Genomic DNA, 19,993 nt, shown 5'->3' with positions numbered 1-19,993 from the left:
CAGTTCCAAAAAACATTAAGACTTTGGGAGAGGATCTAATATACCAGAGGATTTACAGGCACTCAACATAAATAGCTGAAACAATGTAATCTTTCCACAGCTCGCATTCTCAAAAACAAAATTGTTTCTTTCTGCATGACCTTACAAAATAAATTATGTCTATGAGGGGGATTCATTTTGATTCATCTGCTATGGTTGGCATTCACATTAGGATTTACTACTGAGCAAAAGTATGACTTCTATTAATCAATTTTCATGTGCCAATGTTTTATAAGAAGTTATTTGACATGTTCCATTTGTGTTAAACTGTTGTTAAAATAGAATACATACTCCCGAAAATTTTTGTTTCATGACATCAAGGTGTGAAAAAAGGTCTAATTGTGGTGAAAAAGTGGTAAGCAACTAAAACAACTAGGGACTGATGGTAATACCCAATGCAGAGTTCACATCCACTGCGCACACACACACCCACATCCTCCTACTCACGTATGTTAAAAGGCATTTCAATCTCAAGAGAGGGTCGAGAGAGGTTTTGTAACATCTTTGTGATGTTATAAATGCTTGCATCAAATAAAGATATGAACCTCTCCCCTGGTTGTTTCACCTAGTTATCCTGAACTCTATATACAAACTGTAATTCACTCTAGAGCATCTGTTAAATGACTAAAACGTGATACAGGCTGTAGTACCAAGTTAATCCAGTTTGGTAGAAACTCTCAAAACAATGACCACATTTCTGTAACTGAAGCCAACTTTGTAAATTATTACACATAATCAAACATTACTTAGTTGGATTCCTTCACCCTTCAGGGTTAGTTTCGCTAGCGGGTGCTAACATTACAATGAACAAAATTATGAACTCAACACTTGTTTATGCCCCCATTTATCATGAGCTGAACGCAAAGATCTAAGACTTTCTCTATGTACACAAAAGGCATATTTCTCTCAAATAGTTTTCTCAAATCTGTCTAAATCTGTGTTAGTGAGCACTTCTCCTTTGCCGAGATAATCCATCCACCTCACAGGTGTGGCATATCAAGATGCTGATTAGACAGCATGATTATTGCACAGGTGTGCCAATAAAAGGCCACATGCAGGTGCAGGTTCACTGTATTGGGGGGTTCCAGGGGGCTCTGAAAACCAACAGTTGATCAGGTTGTTGATTGTGGCCTGTGGAATGTTGGTCGACTCCTCTTCAATGGCTGTGCGAAGTTGCTGGATATTGGCAGGATCTGGGACATGTTGTCGTATATGCAGATCCAGAGCATCCCAAACATGCTTAATGGGTGACATGTCCGGTGAGTATGCTAGCCATGCAAGAATTGGGATGTGTTCAGCTTCCAGGAATTGTGTACAGATCCTTGCAACATGGGGCCGTGCATTATCGTGCTGAAACATGAAGTGATAGTAGTGGATGAATGGCACAACAATGGGCCTCAGAATCTCATCACGGTATCTCTGTGCATTAAAAATGGCATCAATAAAATGCACCCGTGTTCGTTAACACACGCCTGCCCGTACCATAACCCCACCGCCACCATGGGCCACTCAATCCACAACGTTGACATCAGCAAACCGCTCACCCACACGGCGCCATACACGCTGTCTGCCATCTGACCTGTACAGTGAAAACCGGGATTCATCCGTGAAGAGAACACCTCTCCAAAGTGCCAGACGCCATCGAATGTGAGCATTTGCCCACTCAAGTCGGTCTTAGATCTTTGAGTTCAGCTCATGATAAACGGGGGCAAAAACAAAAGTGTTGCGTTTATAATTTTGTTCAATGTACATATTAAGAGCGGTGAAGAAGGGCCTCAGTATATTTCCTTCCGCAGTGTCCAGGAATAGACATGCATCTAGGTTGAAAAAAGTCAATGACCTCATTGATTTCTCTAACCGTCAGTGTTTTGGATGTGTTGCAAACATGTAGTGGGTGAGATCAAAATGATGTATTGCCCCAGCTGCCAGGAAATCCAGAATGCTTGCGATAGGGTTTGAGTCTTTATTTGGCAAGGAGCGTGAATTGTCGAAGTTATATTTAAAGATGAACTGTAAATCCACATGATGTGTAAAACAGAAGAAATTATGAAACTCCTGAAGTGCACAACATTTTATTCTGACTTGTTGGTTTCCAACAGGCTACAGGAATATAGAATGTATGAAAAGCATTTTTACTTTCTAAAATCGTTATTGTTGTGACAAAGGACATGGTCAAAAGTTATTGAACTAATTCTCTCGCTATGATGAGACAAATGTAGATTTCATTCGTTTCTACAGTATATTGCACCACAAAAGGAAATGTGCTTGTGTTTGTGTTGGGAGATGTTGGGGGGAAGGATGCAGGAAAAATATGTTATGTAACCTTGAGTTATTTCAAATACCTAGAGCATGTTCTTGCACGTCACTAGTGTGTCCCAAATGGCACACCTTTTATAATATACTACTTTTGAACAGGACCCACAGGGGCCAACTCTAGCAAGTTCAGTGAACACTAGCAATGACTTTCAGGAAATGTCTGTGACACTTATAGTTTGGGACCGCCCAATAAGGTGTGGCCTGTGGACGTTAACGCATTAGGATTCCACCAGGTAACCCATAAAGTCCCTCAAACCGTTGACTGTGTTCCAGTAGCTGTCTGTATGTCGACAATGACACATATACTTCTATTGTGGATTTTTACCCTGACTGCCGCACTCAATCTCTCAGGTAGGATAGCGGATACACCCGTCTCAACACAGCGCAATGACAGGTTAACTTAACCCTAGTCAGCCATGTTCTCTGGGCACTTTATTCAAACATGTTTGACTTACAGTACAGTGAGTGTAGGCTAAAGGTATGCTCAAAGAAGAAAGTCAGTGTTTGGTTTGAGAGAGTTAGAAGTACGATTGAAAATGTAAAAATAGACTAAAGTTGGGAAGAAATATGATTTCAGTTGTTTAATACTAATGTACAACAGTTGAATAGGGGCAAGGATTATATGAAAGATTAAATAATTTTTTATGGTTTCAGAGGGAGTGAAATAATGTTTTGATTAAATCTGAAGTGTGTCATCTTCAAGACTCCTCATTTATTTGTTTAGTTATAGGTCTAAGAATAGAAGCCAAATAGAACCCAAAGTATATTTCAGCCAAAACGACGCATACTTTTCATCCATTTGTTTCCATGACAGCTTCTGGAATTACAGTCATGTGATTAATACAAAAACATTTGTCACGGAGAAAGCTATCATATTATACATATATTAATACATTTCTACATAGTTTATTCCTTATAGCCTTAGTCATCTGGAGTTCTAGACTAGGCATGTCTGAATAAATACTGACAGATGACAAACATAAGGAAGGTACGTTTTGGTGAAATAGTGTGACTGAAACTGGACTTTGTACCACAACAATGCCACACCCCTCACAGCTCTCAGGTACTCTTTCTCCCAAAATGATCAGGAGGAGGTGAGTCCAACAGGTACTTCCTGTAACCCCCTAGAACGCCACTCACTGTGATTAAGCCATCGTTAAGTCAGATGTTTTCGAACCATTACAAAACATCAGAGTGGAAGCGTTAGAAAGTACTAGGCACACTAGTTATGTACGCAATGTGTTTCAACACAGAGGTTATTACATTCATCTTGAAAACCCACCCTCGCTGAGTGACATGGTATGAAATTGACTCATTTACTCAGTCATTTCAGTTTTTACATGGTGAGTGAATTACTTTTTTTTTTAAATAACATAAATATATCGTATCCTTTAGAATACACATAGATTGCCCAATATGATATAATACAAAAACATATGTGAAGAAGATTACGGACCATGGTCAAACACAAATCAAGCCTAAAAGAACAAGAAAAGGAAATTACATAACAAGCATGTGTGTCAGCCCTTGAAATACACACTAAAATAACAACTTTTGTTCATCATGCATCTAAATTATTCCAATAGAGGTTTGACAAGTCAATGTGTAAATGAATGGAATGCTTTGTAGTGCCAAACCAAACTATGTATTATTAAACGACTAGTTTCCAATCATGGGTACTTCGATACAGCCTAGTTACCCTTGCTCTGAGAAATATGCTTGCTGGGTTGTTAATAACAGTGTACACAGCACACGTAGAATTGGTCATGGTTTAATAGGTACACACAATGGACAACCAATTACCTTCAAGGTTGGCTGCACAGGCAGGGGGAAAGTTGATGAAAGACAAAAATGAGTAATGTTAAGTAGGCTTTTAATGCTGTATGGTTCTCCATTTCAATATAGTAGCATACAGTATTAAAAGGGGAGTTGTGGTTATAAAGGCTTAGAACAACTATGATCAGTTTAGAGAAACTTATCATAGTTGTACAATAGCCCATTGTAGAATGTCATCACTACACCTTTCTTCCTCCCCACAGTGAGCCATTCTCTACAAGGGGTGAAGGATTATGAGGTGGTCCGACCCATCAGAATATATGCTAGGCAGAAAAGAGAAACCAAGGTAAGTTCTTCTGGGGTTTCTCTCCCTTACACAGAAGCTGTATCACAGTGAAACATTAAGAACACCAATACCAAACTATTCTTTCTTAAGAATGATGTTTACTCCTTGTAATACCCAATGAGTATTGGTTGTAAGACCCAATGCTGTACTAAGGAGAGATTATATCTAAGGAATTAACATATCTATGGAATTAACTAACATTAATTATTTCCTTTAGTCATCCAGGCCCGAAACAATGAATTATGCAATGACAGTGAGTGGAAAAGACATTGAAATGCATCTGGAGAAGAATAGGTACTTACTCTGGCCAATGCTTCAAATGTCCTTTTCCTCTGTGGGGTTACTGAATACTTCCCTAAATATATTGACGTCAATAGCTCCCTTACCACAGTCAAATGTTCAGTTCCCTTTTATAACCACATTCACAGACATTCAGAAAGTATTATGGAATACATTTTGTCATGATTCACAGTGTGACAACATGTTGGTTGTTCTGATAAAACTGAGTAATAAATACGTTTCAATTTGTCCCTTCAGAGAATTACTCAGTAATGACTATAGTGAAACTTACTACACTGAGGACGGCACACCAGTTTCCACAACTCCCCAGGATGTGGTAAGGGGACAGTATCACAAATAAAGTCTGATGTAGCCATGTCCTGTGCTGTGTTTTGATTAAGCCCCTTTAACCGGCCTTCTTATTCATTCTCTTCTCCAGGACCACTGCTACTATCATGGCAGTATTGTGAATGATAATAAGTCCATGGTCAGTATGAGCACATGCAATGGACTCAGGTAGGCAGCCCCATACTACTATATGTTAGTATATCAGACCACATATAAAGAGTGAAACCCCAAATTGATTATGTAATGTTTTTATAGGGGATATTTCAGAACTTCGGCCCAGAAGTACCTGATTGAACCTCTGTCAGATGGGGATGAAGGAGATCATGCGGTGATGACATATGATGACCAAAGCTCCACACCTGCGGTGTGTGGAGTCACTAACACTAGCTGGAACATAGACTACCCCCCCATAACTAGCCGGAGCCGCTCTCGAGCCTCAGTAAGACATTCAATCTAATAATGGACCTGAAATGTCCCTATTCAAAGATACCTACATGTGTTTTCTGACATAAAAGGGAGATAGCGGAAAGCGTACCTGACAGGAAATAAATTGACTCTTCAAAAGGAAATTATCTGATCAATATGTCCTCCTATTTCCTAGGGTCCATCTCTACTTGAACAACCAAAGTATGTTGAGCTTGTCCTTGTTGCAGACAACCGTGAAGTAAGAACAAACATCACAGCGAAAAGTCGCAGAATTCACTTGAGCATAATTTCATAAAAAAAAAAATATATATATTATATATAAGCATATATCTGTCAAATTCATTATACACATACAGCTCTGGAAGAAATTAAGAGATCACTGCAAAATTATAAGTTAAATGATACTATTCATAGGTATGTGTTTGAGTAAAATGAACAGTTTTGTTTTATTCTATAAACTACTGACAGCATTACTCCCAAATTCCAAATAAAAATATTGTCATTTAGGGTATTTATTTGTAGAAAATAACTTCATTTTGACAACCGGTCAAAAAAAACAAAAAAAGATTGTTTCCAGACCTCAAATAACGCCAAGAAAACAAATTCATATTCATTTTTTAACAACAAAATACTAATGTTTTAACTTAGGGAGAGAAATCAATATTTGGTGGAATAACTCTGATTTTTAAATCACTGCTTTCATGTGTCTTGGCATGCTCTCCACCAGTCTGTCACATTGTTGTTGGGTGACTTTATGTCACTCCTGGCACAAAAATTCAAGTAGCTTGGCTTTGTTTCATCAATCAATCAATCAATCAAATCTATTTATAAAGCCCTTTTTACAACAGCAGTTGTCACAAAGTGCTTTACAGAAACACCCGGCCTTAAACCCCAAGGAGCAAACAACAGTAGTGTTGAATTTCAGTGGCTAGGAAAAACTCCCAAAGAAGGTCAAATTTTAGGAAGAAACCTAGAGAGGACCCAGGCTCAGAGGGGTGACCAGTCCTCTTCTGGCTGTGCCGGGTGAGATATTAAGAGTCCAATTGGAATAATAAATACATTTCTCTGGGCTAAATCCAGAGTCTATTTGATTTTAGACTAGGTCAGAAGTATGACCAGGTGGACAAGGACAGGCTTGTGACCATCCATCTTCTTCTTGATCAAATTCATGAGGTTTTGAATGGGGTTCAGGTCTTGAGATTGGGCTGGCCATGACAGGGTCTTGATTTGGTGGTCCTCCATCCACACTTTTGTAGGTCACTTTATGTCATCCTACGTTTGTTGAGTGACATTCAAATGAGTTGACTGTCATCTCGGTCAATGGACAGTCGTTTTGGCCCTCTGCCAGTCTGTAGCTTTGTTGTCCCCAATGTCTGTTGCTTGACCTTGTTTTTATGAACCACCGTCTTGAACCAAAATTTTCAGGATGGAAGCAACCTGACATTCAGTGTATCCCTCTGCCAGTAAAGCCAGAATTGAACCCATCTTTTCCTCACTCAAAGCTTTTCTTTTCAACTCTTTTGTCATGCTGAATAGTTATTTTTTTATTCAAATCACCTTTGAGGTACTACTTGCACTGTCTTTGCCATCCAGCAGATCCTATTGCAAGAGGATAGTGATGACAACAGCAGTTGTTTTTATACTTTTCCTCGTTAAATTAGATTTAGTTCAGGTAATCACCTAATCAGTACATCATTAAGTAAACTGGGGTGTGCCTGTGTTTGAATTTAACAGACACTGGAATGGAATGGCTGCCATACATGTAGATTTGCTGATTTAAGAAAAATTAGGAGTGGTCTCTTAATTTTTTCCAGAGCTGTATGTTGACATCCCTGTTAGTGAGCGTTTTTCCCTTGGATGATTACCCACCCACCTGACAGAAACTGTTGGGATAATTATTTGTCCAGTGATTATCTAATAAGTGAGTAGTACTGCATTGAGAAACAACTTCAAAGCACGTTCAAACATTAACATACTTTTTCAGTACAAGAAGATGCAGAGTAAACCTGCAGAGGTGCGTAAGAGGATGTTTGAACTGGTCAACTTCGTCAACCTGGTGAGTTGGTCACATGGTGATGTCAGCATTACAAAATTGCAGTAGATCCCATATGTGATCCCTTATGTCCTTTCTGCCAAGTATTTTAACTATATTGAAAACACTGGAGAACAGTCCTGCTATCACACTGCCGCTACAGGTAGTGTTGGACAAAATACAACTGCTGATGCCTTTAATTGCCACTGTATTGCAGCTGGTGTTCTATTTTTATTAAACTCTATACCCACCTCAAATGACAGCGGAATAAATGATAGGGGAATACATAAAAATCAAGTAACTTTTTTGGAACAGGTGCTGATTTGCTAGATCTCTGCATTTTGGTTAGTGCTGCTCCAATTATCAATGGAGCTCTAATGCAAGTATTTAATCTATCATTCATTTCAGGGGTTATTGCTATTCTGGAAAACTGCTCATGTGCTCCCATGGCATAAGGGTGGGAACACGTGATAACTATCGCCCGATCTTTGAATCATCATTCTAAAATCCTGGAGGCACTGATAAATAAACAGTTAATGTTCAATTTGATCGTGATTGAGAACTGAATCCCTTCTGAAAATTGTGATATTTGAATTTGGGGATAACGTCATGCTGGGGAGGAAATTTCAGCAGTATGCAAAACTAAAATGAATGATGCGATAGCCACAGCGTCTAACTTTGTGAGACACCTGAAATCCTATAAAGACAGGTAAAATGAAGTTAGTGCTGTGCTGTGTGTAGCCAGCTAATGTGAGGTAATGTCAAAATGAGATACTTTTGAAATAACATTAGCAACATGGGGAGATGGAAAACTAAATTATAATCAAGGAATTTCCTGGCAATTTAGTTTAGGAACAGTCTGATTCAAGGAGGGTTATACTATATGTTCCTCCATTCTCATTTACCAGTGAGATTTCCATGGCATCTCTTAATTTCTATAGCTAAGCATTTTTGGTAATATTCTCGAATTTACTAGCATGTAATGGCTCCCCCTAGCATTTTCTTTTTGAAGTGGACAGCACTTATGTTTTGGAAGATTGAGCTTCCTGCGCACAACCCACCATATAGAGCATGATGAGACAAGGCTGCCCTGTCCGACACTAACCTCCACCAATTGATGTTCACAAATATGAGGCACAGATCAAGTTAATTAAATGGTGTGCAAAGAGACAAAAGTGAATGGGGAGGCTCAGCAGCAGATACTTAATAAAACACCTAGCTACATAGTGTGCAGAAGTTTCAGGATCTTTAGCAGCAGAGATACTTAACAACCCAGAGAAAATCCTGTTCAGGACCTTCATCCACAGCCTTTTGGTCTTTCCACACATTTCAATTAATTTCCCTGCAGGTATACAAGCCTTATAACACCTTTATTGCCCTGGTGGGTTTGGAAGTATGGTCCGACAGCGATAAGATAACAGTGACCCCTCCTGCTGGTGCCAACCTGGATGCGTTTACCAAGTGGAGAAACAGTGACTTGAGCAAAAGAAAGCCCAATGACAACGCTTTCCTCATCAGGTAGGCCTCAGCATGTACAATAACCTGATTGCATAAGTGTGCACACCCTCTTATATCTGGGGATGTGGCTGTGTTCAGAATTAACCAATCACATTCAAACTCAAGTTTAATAGAAGTCTTTACACACCTGCCATCATTTAAAGTGACTCTGTGTCAAGGTAGTGCAGTGGTGGAGAAAAGGAACCAGGCGCAGACAGAGCAGCATTCGATGTAATATTTAATAGAAATAAACACTGAGTACTTTAAACAAACTGAAGGAAAACAAAGGCTTAAACAAAACGACACTCACCACTGACTTGCAACATACAGGGACAAGCAACAATGACCAACAAATGAGGGGAGTAGAGGAGAAACACACACTGATGACTGAATTGGGACCTGGTGTGAGTGATGATTGGAGACAAGACACAAAACAAGTCCGGGATGTGTTCGAGGATGAAAGGAAAGCGGGAAAAGCTGGAGATGACGGAGCTGTCCATCACCTCACCGTCACACCCAAATAAAGTTTGGCTATTCTAGTAGGATTGTCCTGACATTTTCATAGTTGCATCTCAGAGCAAAAGCCCTGGTCCACAGAGAGCTTTCAAAGCATCAGAGGGATATCATTGTTGAAACATATCAGTCAGGAGAAGGGTACAACATTTCCAAAGCATTAGATATACCATGGAACACAGTGAAGATATTTATCATCAAGTGGAGAAAATATGGCACAACAGAGACATTACCAAGAGCTGGAAGTCCCTCGGAAATTGATGAAAAGACGAGAAGAAAACTGGTCAGGGAGGCTTCCAAGAGGCCTACAGCAACATTAAAGGAACTGCAGGAATTTCTGGCAAGTACTGGCTGTGTGCTACATGTGACAACAATCTCCCGTATTCCTCATATGAATGGGCTATGGGGTAGGGTGGCAAGATGGAAGCCTTTTCTTACAAAGAAAAACATCCAAGCCCGGCTGAAGTTTTTTTTGAAGACTTTTTATATCCACTGTATCTTTCAACACTGAGATCCCTCTGATGCTTTGGAAGCTCTCTGTGGACCATGGCTTTTGCTCTGAGATGCAACGAAGAAAATGTCAGGAAAATCCTACTAGAACAGCTGAACTTTATTTGTGATTAATCAGAGTCACTTTAAATGATGGCAGGTGGGTAATGACTTCTATTTTACATGAGTTTGAATGTGAATGGTTAATTCTGAACACAGCACAACAGAATTGTTCACATTATAGGTCACATTAAAAGTGGACAAAGTTCTGACATGATTTATGTTAGTCTCATTCTTTTACATCACAAAAACCTGGCATTTTCACAGGGGTGTGTAGACTTTTTATATCCACTGTACATATATAGTCTCTTCGATCAGGTGGTCTAATTTTACTAACTTCCGCAGACCGGATGAAAAATGTCTCTCTGAAGAAGGTTGTACATTTTTTTTTTGAGGCAAAGTAAAACATAACGCAACGCAGGGCAACTGCTTCTAATTGGGGACAAACAAAACCAAAAGGCAGAGATGCCTAGAGGTCTCTGCCAAGTCCTAACTATGGCCCTCAGACCAGCACAAAGATGGCTATGGGCATCCTCATAGCCAGGACCTGACATGTGGCCCCTGAGACAAAAAAATGTGCCCTACCCTGTTCTAAGATATACAGCTCATAAGGCTGTCACTAAGATACACAACTCATAAGGTTATCTCTAAATCAGGACGTCTCTAAGATATATAACACATCAGGTAGTCTCTAAAATCAGGTAGTCTCATCAGGTAGTCTCTAAGATCAGGTAGTCTCGCCAGGTAGTCTCTAAAATCAGGTAGTCTCATCAAGTAGTCTCTAAGATCAGGTAGTCTCGTCAGGTAGTCTCTAAGATCAGGTAGTCTCATCGGGTAATCTCTAAGTTATACAACTCATCAGGTAGTCTGCAATGAACAAGCAACACTGGTCACCCCAGTCAGACAAAGTGAACTTTTTTTGCAACGTTACACATTTTATATTTGCTGCACTTGGCTCCACTTATGGAAGAGGGGTCCCTGGTATGTGCTCACATAAACATAAATCACTAGCTATACTAGCGGGTCAGTCAGTGAGGGGTGCCAGAACATGGAGTGTGTGGAACAAACAGAGACCCAATCTATCATCAGGCTTCTGCACTACGTAGGGCTTATTTTCATGACCCTTGATAGCAGAGGGGGGTGTCGTTCACCTGCTGAACCCAACCAAGGACATGACACAGTACCACAGTCACCTAATAAGGCCGTGAAGGGACTATCTTTCTTTTTGCTAGTACAGGCACAGACCGAGGGATGTTGTTTTCTAGTACAGGCACAGACCAGGGGATGTTGTTTTCTAGTACAGGCACAGACCGGGGTATGTTGTTTGTTAGTACAGGCACAGACCGGGGGATGTTGTTTGTTAATACAGGCACAGACCGGGGGATGTTGTTTTCTAGTACAGGCACCGACCAGGGCATGTTGTTTGCTAGTACAGACACAGACCGGGGGATGTTGTTTTCTAGTACAGGCACCGACCAGGGCATGTTGTTTGCTAGTACAGGCACAGACCGGGCATGTTGTTTGCTAGTACAGGCACAGACAGGGCCATGTTGTTTTACTTAATTCACCACTCTCATTTCCCATTGAAAGGTCTGCTTATCTTGCGTACGAAAAGGTCTGCTTATCTTGCATACAAAAAGGTCTCCTTATCTTGCGTACTAAAAGGTCCACTTATCTTGCATACTAAAAGGTCTCCTATTCTTGCATACTAAAAGGTCTGCTTATCGCAGGCAGATTTCTGCATGTAGATAAATAGGCCCAGACTATACCAGTATCACACATTGTAATACTGGTATCACCACAGCCTTAGTCAATAATACTCTCACTTTGCCTTTTCCTCTCTGCCATTGACATACTCTGATGTATTCATTAAATAGGTATGTCATATAGTAGTACATGGGGTTTATATGTTTCTTGATCCCTGTGTTTCAGTGGCATCGACTTTGAGGGAGCAACAGTGGGTCTGGCCTTCATCGGGACACTATGCTCAGGTCATTCTTCAGGGGTGGTGCAGGTACGTTTCATTAGGGGACAATCAGAAGGAGTCGTTCTCATGCAGTGGGTTTGAAGAAGGAGGTCTACATTACCCCACATGCAGAAATCGAAATCAAAAAGGAAGGTTTTGAGTGAGGAACAGAAGGGTTAAAATTAAGAGACCACTGTAAATTGAACGCTTCTGTTCCTCACTCAACTCAACTTTTTTGGAAAGGAAAGAAAAAGTTTGGGTGGTCTCTTAATTTTTTCTGGAGCTGTATATACAAGGAACACCAGCTGGTGCCCTGTATTACAACAATTAACAATAAAAACATAAATATATTCACTGTATCCAAAATGCCCAACAATGCATTACTGCATTTCGTTGCACAGTTCAATGACAAAGTTGAATCTAATTTAATCAATGTCATGTTTCGAGAGGAAGAGAAGGTTGGTTAATCATGGATCCCACAGGGATAAACAACAATCAGAAAAATGAAGCTCAATTTGATTGTTAACAATAGCCTACCTATTGCTTATACAGCATATTTAAAATAAAAATACCTATATGTGCTGAAAACCTAAGATTTACATTTATTTTGACAGAATGATGCCCAGTTAAAATTATAAGATGTTATTTGGGCCTTTTCGGGATCTTCCCAATCCTCTCAATTAGACTGTGACTAGTGTATCATATCTAACGTTTTTACCAGAAATACATCGTTTTTAAATGTGCAGTTGCCAAAGGGAGTGCTGTTACATGAAATAGCTCTATTGGCTTCTCGGATTGTTGTCACTGGGATTTGTTAAAAGATATTCTAACATTATCTATATGTTTTCCAACCTTACAGGATCACAACCCCAATGCTATAGCAGTCGGTGCCACATTGGCCCATGAGCTGGGCCACAATCTGGGCATGAACCATGATGATTCCAGTGCCTGTACTTGTTCTGGGAATAGTTGTATAATGGCTCCTTCCCTCAGGTAAGAACTCTTCTAATAAAAGGCCTATTGTATATACAAAGTATCATCTGAATAGAGTGGAATGCTGTTGATGATAAACGATCTGATTGCATGATGGATCTTGTAATAAAGATGTCTTACAGGCATGTTTCCTTCTGTCCATAACACACACAGAGCAGCTACTCTGCCTTTATACAAAATCATTCAAAAATCATTACATGAGTCTGTCTTAGTACTATGTTTATTTAATCAATCAATCAATCAATCATATATATTTATAAAGCCCTTTTTATGTCAGCAGTTGTCACAAAGTGCTTTTACAAAACACCAGCCTAATCACAGTTAGAATTTTGAAATGAGCCTTGTAATTTCCATACATTTATGAAAACCCACTACTAAACTTACCCACACCTAAATGGCTCTAATACCCAAACTATACTACTGAACCTATTGTAGATTATCAAAACGAATTTACTGTGAGAAATATCTCACTACATGTGTCTAAGTGAAGTGTCTCTTTCAGCTGGGATATCCCGAAAACATTCAGTAGCTGCAGTACTGAGAACTACAACCAGTTCCTGAATGGTCGTAATCCTGAGTGCCTACTGAATAAACCAGACTTTCGTAGGCTGGAATCACCCCCAGTGTGTGGGAATGGCTTTTTAGAGAGAGGAGAGGACTGTGACTGTGGCACCTTGGAGGTGAATGAACGTTGTATTTGCATTCCTTCTATCACCTTTACCACCTTTTTGAATAATATATTTTTCTAGAATTTTAACTTAAATCTATGACTGCATGTGATGAATGTATCGCTTTATTTGTCATTAGTACTGATTGCGATGTGCCTGATGTTGCCTGTTGACCTTGGCGAGGGGCCACCATGCAGTAGTTTAGGAATGTACAGTATTTGACATGCACAGATCTGATGTGATCACTGATTATTTCCTCTGCATTGCTCAGGAAAACCTACTTATTTGACCAGTTTGGATGATTTGTTTCAAACTACTTCTCTGAAAGGTTATTAAAATAATGATGTGGATTGAATGTGGATTGAATGATAACATGTAAATTAACACCAGTTAACATTATTCCACAAAAGTAGAGCTGTAGTCAAGTCAAGTGGTTCAGACCTGCTGGTCAGGTTGATGCGACCATCTTATTGTCTTTCTGTGTTTCTAAATTACTCCTCTCTAGTCTTATTTTCATCAGATGCCTTAACTCCAGTTTCTCTTTATAGCCTACTATAGTACATGTTACATATACTACAGCAGGGGTGTCGCTAGGATCACAATACATTCGGGGCTTAGCCCACCCCTCCGCCCTGCCCGGGACAGAAAGAACAAGGCTCTGAGTGTAAACGCAGAAGATTTCGATGCAATGCTAGCAGCCTACACGTTGAATAGATCAAGGGATCTTTTTTATTATTATTATTTTTGGTCAATTTGAGATCTGGGGCTATTCATAAAAGATCCGGGGCTGTAACCCCGGACAGCCAAGGCCTAACGACGCCATTGTACTACAGTATATGAAAAGGTGTGTATTTACACTGTGTGTGTCTTTCTTAGGGGAGAACCTACTGGGTTAACTCCTAGGCATCTAGATGAAGCCATACTTACACAAACACCTAACTATTTTGAGATCTCTATATACATGCTGGATGTAGCTATACTCATTCTTTGATATAGAATTTTTTCATCTGATCATGACAATAATGGTGTTATTTGACAGGACTGTAGAAACCCTTGCTGTAATGCCACAAGCTGCACATTGACCAGGGGTTCAGAGTGTGCTGCGGGAGAGTGCTGTGAAGACTGTAAGGTGAGAGCATCTCGATCTGATCCTGACTTCCTTTTATATAACAGCCCTCGTGTGGACATGCAACAGACAAACTAAGCGATGTTAAAAGGTTTTAGAACTAAACTATTAAACCTAACATGTTTGTCTGATCATATTGCCACTCGGTGAAAAAGACAGTTGGCACATCCTTGATATCCCAATCTAATCTGAATATTATACGACAATGCATATCTACTGTAGCAATGGTCAGGTGCTCCAGAGACCAGAATATTTTCCGTAAAATTATATGTAGTGTTTGGAACTAGTCCGACAAGAGCAATGTTGTGTACCACTTGGATGCACTAGCCAAGCCAGGCCTCCTATCATGCTCATATCAGTCAGAAGTCTGAAGAAAACTAAAGTAGAGACACTTAACAAAGCAAACAACTGTCCACAGATCCTGCCCTCATCCACAAAATGCAGGAGACAGCATGACGAATGTGACCTGGCGGAGTACTGCACTGGAAAATCAGCCAACTGTCCCGAGGACGTTTTCGCTGTTAATGGGATCTCCTGCGGTGGAGACAAGGGTTACTGCTACAATGGCCGCTGTCCAAAGCACCAGGACCAATGTGTGAAAATGTATGGACCAAGTAAGTGTGAAAACATTTTCAAATGTTCCCACACATTTTAGTCATTTACTAGTAGCTTGTCTGGTTCATATTGTCAAACTACAACCTTTCATTTGCCTGTCAATTTGTAAAATCTAGGAGGTGTAGAGTAATGCACTTTTAAAGTGTGGACCAAAACAGCTACCACTTTAAGAGCTATCAACACTAATGCTATGTGTAACATTGGGTCTCCTCCAGATGCCGAAAAAGCCTCAGACTTCTGCTATGAACAGAACAAAAGAGGACTGTCCTATGCCTTCTGCAAGAGGCCTTCACCAACCCAGTACATCCCCTGCCAAAGCCAGTGAGTCCTAACAAGCATTGCCATGCTATTTTCAATAGATGCTTTTACAAAGACAGCGTTTCTCCTTAAAGTAGATTGTGAGCGATTTGACGACCTCCTCCCATGACTCCTCTTTAGAGATGTGCAGTGTGGGAAACTTTTCTGTACAAATGGCAACCCCAATCCCAACTACGGCCGCATGGTGATGTTTAGCAACTGCCAGGCCACGTTCTATGATGATGCCGATAATGACTTTGGACAGGTGGACACAGGGACCAAGTGTAACGATGGGAAGGTAACGTCTTTTTGCCTTTTTGGGTTTGGGATTTTTACTAAAACTTGTCTTGGGGACAGACCTGACCTGACAGTAGAAATTAATGTGATTGCTTGGCTCAAGTTTACATATCAAATCCAAAATGACTCACATTAAGTGAAATTCATAATCACATTCATTTCTATCTTCTGGGCAGATCCGCCTCCACGACAGTGAAACTAAATGTGTCTACATCTAGATGTGTTTTTGGAAATAGGTCAGAGGTCAGATAGAAAGTGAAAATAACTCTAACTGTTGTGACAATCCTCTCGTTTTCTATTGGAAGGTGTGTAGCCAGAACGAGTGTGTGGATTTTGAGACAGCCTATGGACCCAGAGTCACTAACTGCTCAGCACGGTGCAATGGACATGCTGTGAGTACAGGGCCTGCCTGTCTGGGTTTTATGAGCTGCTGGAGGATGATTTACTAGACTTGGTGCTTGGCTCATAAGGAGACATTGACAAATGTCCTCCATCTCACTGGGTTTGCGGACATGTTTCCAGGTTGCACCTGTTAAATCTGCCAAGATGTCTATCTACATGTTTCTTGCTCACCTCTTTCTTTTCCCTTGTACATCCCTTGGATGGTAACATGAAAATATCATTGGAAGAAGCCTTTTAATATGTTATTCTAGAGATGTGTTTTGTTGTTGTTGTGACATTGCAGGTTTGTAATCACAAAATGGAGTGCCAGTGTGAGCCAGGATGGATAACTCCAGATTGTGACACAAAGGATGGAAGCTCTGGAGTTTCCACCAAAGGTTGGTCCTGTCCAGCGCATAAATACATAGTTCCCAAAGTATTTTTATTTCCACGCTGATATGATGTTGCGGGAATAACACTGCGTTACTAAACACAGGTTTTTGTTTTTTGAGTATTTTTGTGTCAAGTGTCACTGTATTTAACTGTTGCGTAGACATGCCATAATCAGCGGGTCAACCTCTGTATATGTGACTGTAGGAAGAACCATTGGCATTGCGGTGACATTCTGTCTGCTGTTCTTGGCTGCTGTGGCTGTGGCGGTGGCTGTGTACCTGAAGAAGAAACAACAGCCCACAACTCCGCCGAGGCGAGTACACCAGACCAGCCACATACAATTAACATTATTCATTGTCAACACAGTTGTTTAACTAATTATTGTAGATTTAATTGGTTCTTTAACCGTTTCTCTGGAATAACCCTTTGAAGAACCCCTTTGGTTCCAGCTAAAACGTGTTTCCATTCAGTGTAGAATTCGAGTCATAGTGTGATCTACATGGCACAGAAAATAGTTCTTCAATGGGCTGTCCCGCAAAAAAGAGCAGAAGAACCCTTTTGGAACCCATTTTCAAGTGCATTCCATTGAATAAAGATGAAATGAATATAAATGAATTAAACATGTTTCACTGTTCACTGATCCACCAGCCACGCTAACCTGAAAGCCACCACAGTGGACTACCGTCAACATCATAACCCAGTCCTCAGCCAAAACAATGCTATGCCGCAAAAGGTAACACCAACAAAATACATTGATTCATACAGTATAATCCTAATGTCCCATAGGCCTTGATTGACAAGATCTTTGTGTCCATAGACTGATGGCATTTTACTTCTCTTTACTACGTCTAGGCCAGAAGACCAAACGGGGCTCCACCCCCACCCCCCCCAGCTGCTAAACCCCCTCCGGCATCCAAAGTCCCAGTCACTGACTTCAGGGACGCACGACGGGTGAGAAACTATAATAACCATCACTTCAAAAAAGTGAATGTGTCTGATTTGAATTGGACGTAATTTACTTCAGAGTACCTTTCTCTTTCAGGCTCTGAGACCTACACCACCACCGCACGTCTGATTTCTCTTACAGTGGAGGAGTAGAAACCAGAGGGTCACAAGCCTATTGTTGGGTGTATACACTGTACAGTTCTGTCATCCCAGACAAACTTTCGCCATCTGCACCAGGACCAGGACGTTGTGACTCATGTAAAGTGAGCTGGTCCAAGGCGTACCCGTAACTGCTATTCTTTTCTTCTTATCTTTTTGGCCCTTCGCACATTTTGGTTCTGGCATGTCTAAGGGAGCTACAAGGCCTTCGGCCAAGGATCTCTACAAAAAGCACAGATGGATGAATATAGCAATCCAACACATTCATAGCGTTCTTTATTAAATACAATGTATTTGTGAGATTAAAACAATGGCCAACATTTATTTATAAACAACTGCGAAATTTATGGCAGGATGATCTAGGGAACAGTCATATAATGGGAGCAACCACATCTGGGTTGGACATTCATGTAGTAAACAATTTTGGAAAAGGTCATTGGTGAATGTGAGCTGTTAAGATTTTTTAACTTGTTGAATATATGCCCAACATTACATAGGCATCAAACACAGAGCCAAAACTACCAGAACCAGCCAGAGCACCAGCAGTGCTCAGTCCTACCCTTCAGAAACCTAGAGACCCGAGACAAAGAGGTTCTGCCAACACCTCTGAACAAGCCTGCTTCCAGGAACAGAAATCCTGCTCAAAGACTTGATCCTGACAGGTCACTGGACACTTTATTGCCAATGAGGTGTCTCCCCCCGGGCATTCCTGTAGAGAGGGACAATCAGTTCTACTCGCAGATCTCTGGCATTCCTGTGGAGAGGGACAATCTGTTCTACTCCCAGATCTTTGTGTTTCTGCCAACTTTGTTTGCATAACTTAATACACAGTCTTTGGACTGCTCCCAGATCTCTTGCTCATCATTTGGCATGACAAAATGAAAGTGACAGGGAATTTACCTGGCATGATATCACACAGAGACTGGCTATCTCTGAAGCCGCTGGAATAGGTTTTCGCCAGTGATGTGCACACTGCATGATGGGCTAAGTCACATCACAAAATACCATATGGATTTGGTGTCTTATGTACTAGGAGCATCTTATAAGTTGCACTTTATAGCCCATTGTTGCCCAACCCTGTTCCACAAGAACTACCATACTTTGCTTTTTATCCAGCATCCAGTGTTTGGGCAGCTCTTTCAGTATTTTGCCATATCCCTTCATACCTTATAATTTACTTTTTACATATGTCATAAATGTGAGTGTACAGTGTGATAAATCTTTACATTTTGGGCTTTTATACCATACTGACTTTGTACTATGCCTAGTAGTCAGAGTTTACAGATGCAGCCCAATTTAGATATTTTTTTCCACAAATTGTCTTTCATCTGTTAGATGAAATGCCATTATTATACCAACAATATGTTGGTATAACCCTAACTATCATTTTTCTGTCAGATTGTAAAAACTATGGCACCTGAATTTTGACACTACTGTCCACATCAGTACAATGCTGATATTAAGTGTTCAGCATCTAACATCTAAACAAATCTACTAGAGTACACAATGATTCATGTATCCACCCATTCATCCTGACATTGGCAAAATACTCCCATCAAGGGCTGTCTTGAACATGGCCCTTAAAGGGAGTATTGGGAAAACAAGCAATACCATGGGACAAACTTTTTTTCAAATCTACAGAGAAAACACAGACAGCTACATCAGGGAAAAAGACAGTTTGCATTTCAATTTTATTTTTCAAGTGATACATCTACATAAATCAAGATTTCATGGCCTCGCATGACATGTACTGTACTTTACGAAAGGATTTGATTCCTTTTTACAGCTATTAAAAATACTTTTTCATGACAAATGTTTTTGTACATTCTGTGAGATATGTTTAAAAACTCAAGAGGTCAGAAATACAGCTCTCCTATGAGGTCCAGACTCCCTAACCAATAGCTTCACACCTTAACACCATTTCAATCAGCTGTAAATGTGGAAATAAAGAACATCTTCTTAAAGACCACCTTTAAATGTTTTCTGAACACAATCGTTTTTTAAGCACAAAATGGGCCATAAATCAGCATCC

General features: G+C 40.3%; 1 protein-coding gene across 1 annotated transcript; it reads left to right on the top strand.

Moving 5' to 3' along the window:
• The first annotated feature begins 2,576 nt into the window (after nucleotides 1–2,576).
• adam28 (ADAM metallopeptidase domain 28) lies at nucleotides 2,577–19,770 on the top strand. The gene is made up of 22 exons (XM_013136832.4): nucleotides 2,577–2,706; nucleotides 4,395–4,477; nucleotides 4,695–4,771; nucleotides 5,015–5,093; nucleotides 5,196–5,272; nucleotides 5,360–5,543; nucleotides 5,706–5,768; nucleotides 7,515–7,586; nucleotides 8,911–9,080; nucleotides 12,054–12,135; nucleotides 12,947–13,080; nucleotides 13,583–13,760; nucleotides 14,788–14,877; nucleotides 15,293–15,488; nucleotides 15,705–15,810; nucleotides 15,928–16,084; nucleotides 16,389–16,475; nucleotides 16,769–16,862; nucleotides 17,062–17,170; nucleotides 17,506–17,590; nucleotides 17,710–17,808; nucleotides 17,900–19,770. The coding sequence occupies exons 1-22, from the start codon at nucleotides 2,640–2,642 to the stop codon at nucleotides 17,930–17,932; spliced, it is 2,322 nt and encodes a 773-aa protein (XP_012992286.1). The 5' UTR covers nucleotides 2,577–2,639; the 3' UTR covers nucleotides 17,933–19,770.
• Nucleotides 19,771–19,993: the final 223 nt, after the last annotated feature.

Source organism: Esox lucius, chromosome 13 (assembly GCF_011004845.1).
Source record: "Esox lucius isolate fEsoLuc1 chromosome 13, fEsoLuc1.pri, whole genome shotgun sequence".
NCBI lineage: Eukaryota > Metazoa > Chordata > Actinopteri > Esociformes > Esocidae > Esox > Esox lucius.
The sequence above is the reverse complement of the archived record's forward strand: the minus strand, read 5'-3'. Positions and strand labels throughout refer to the sequence as shown.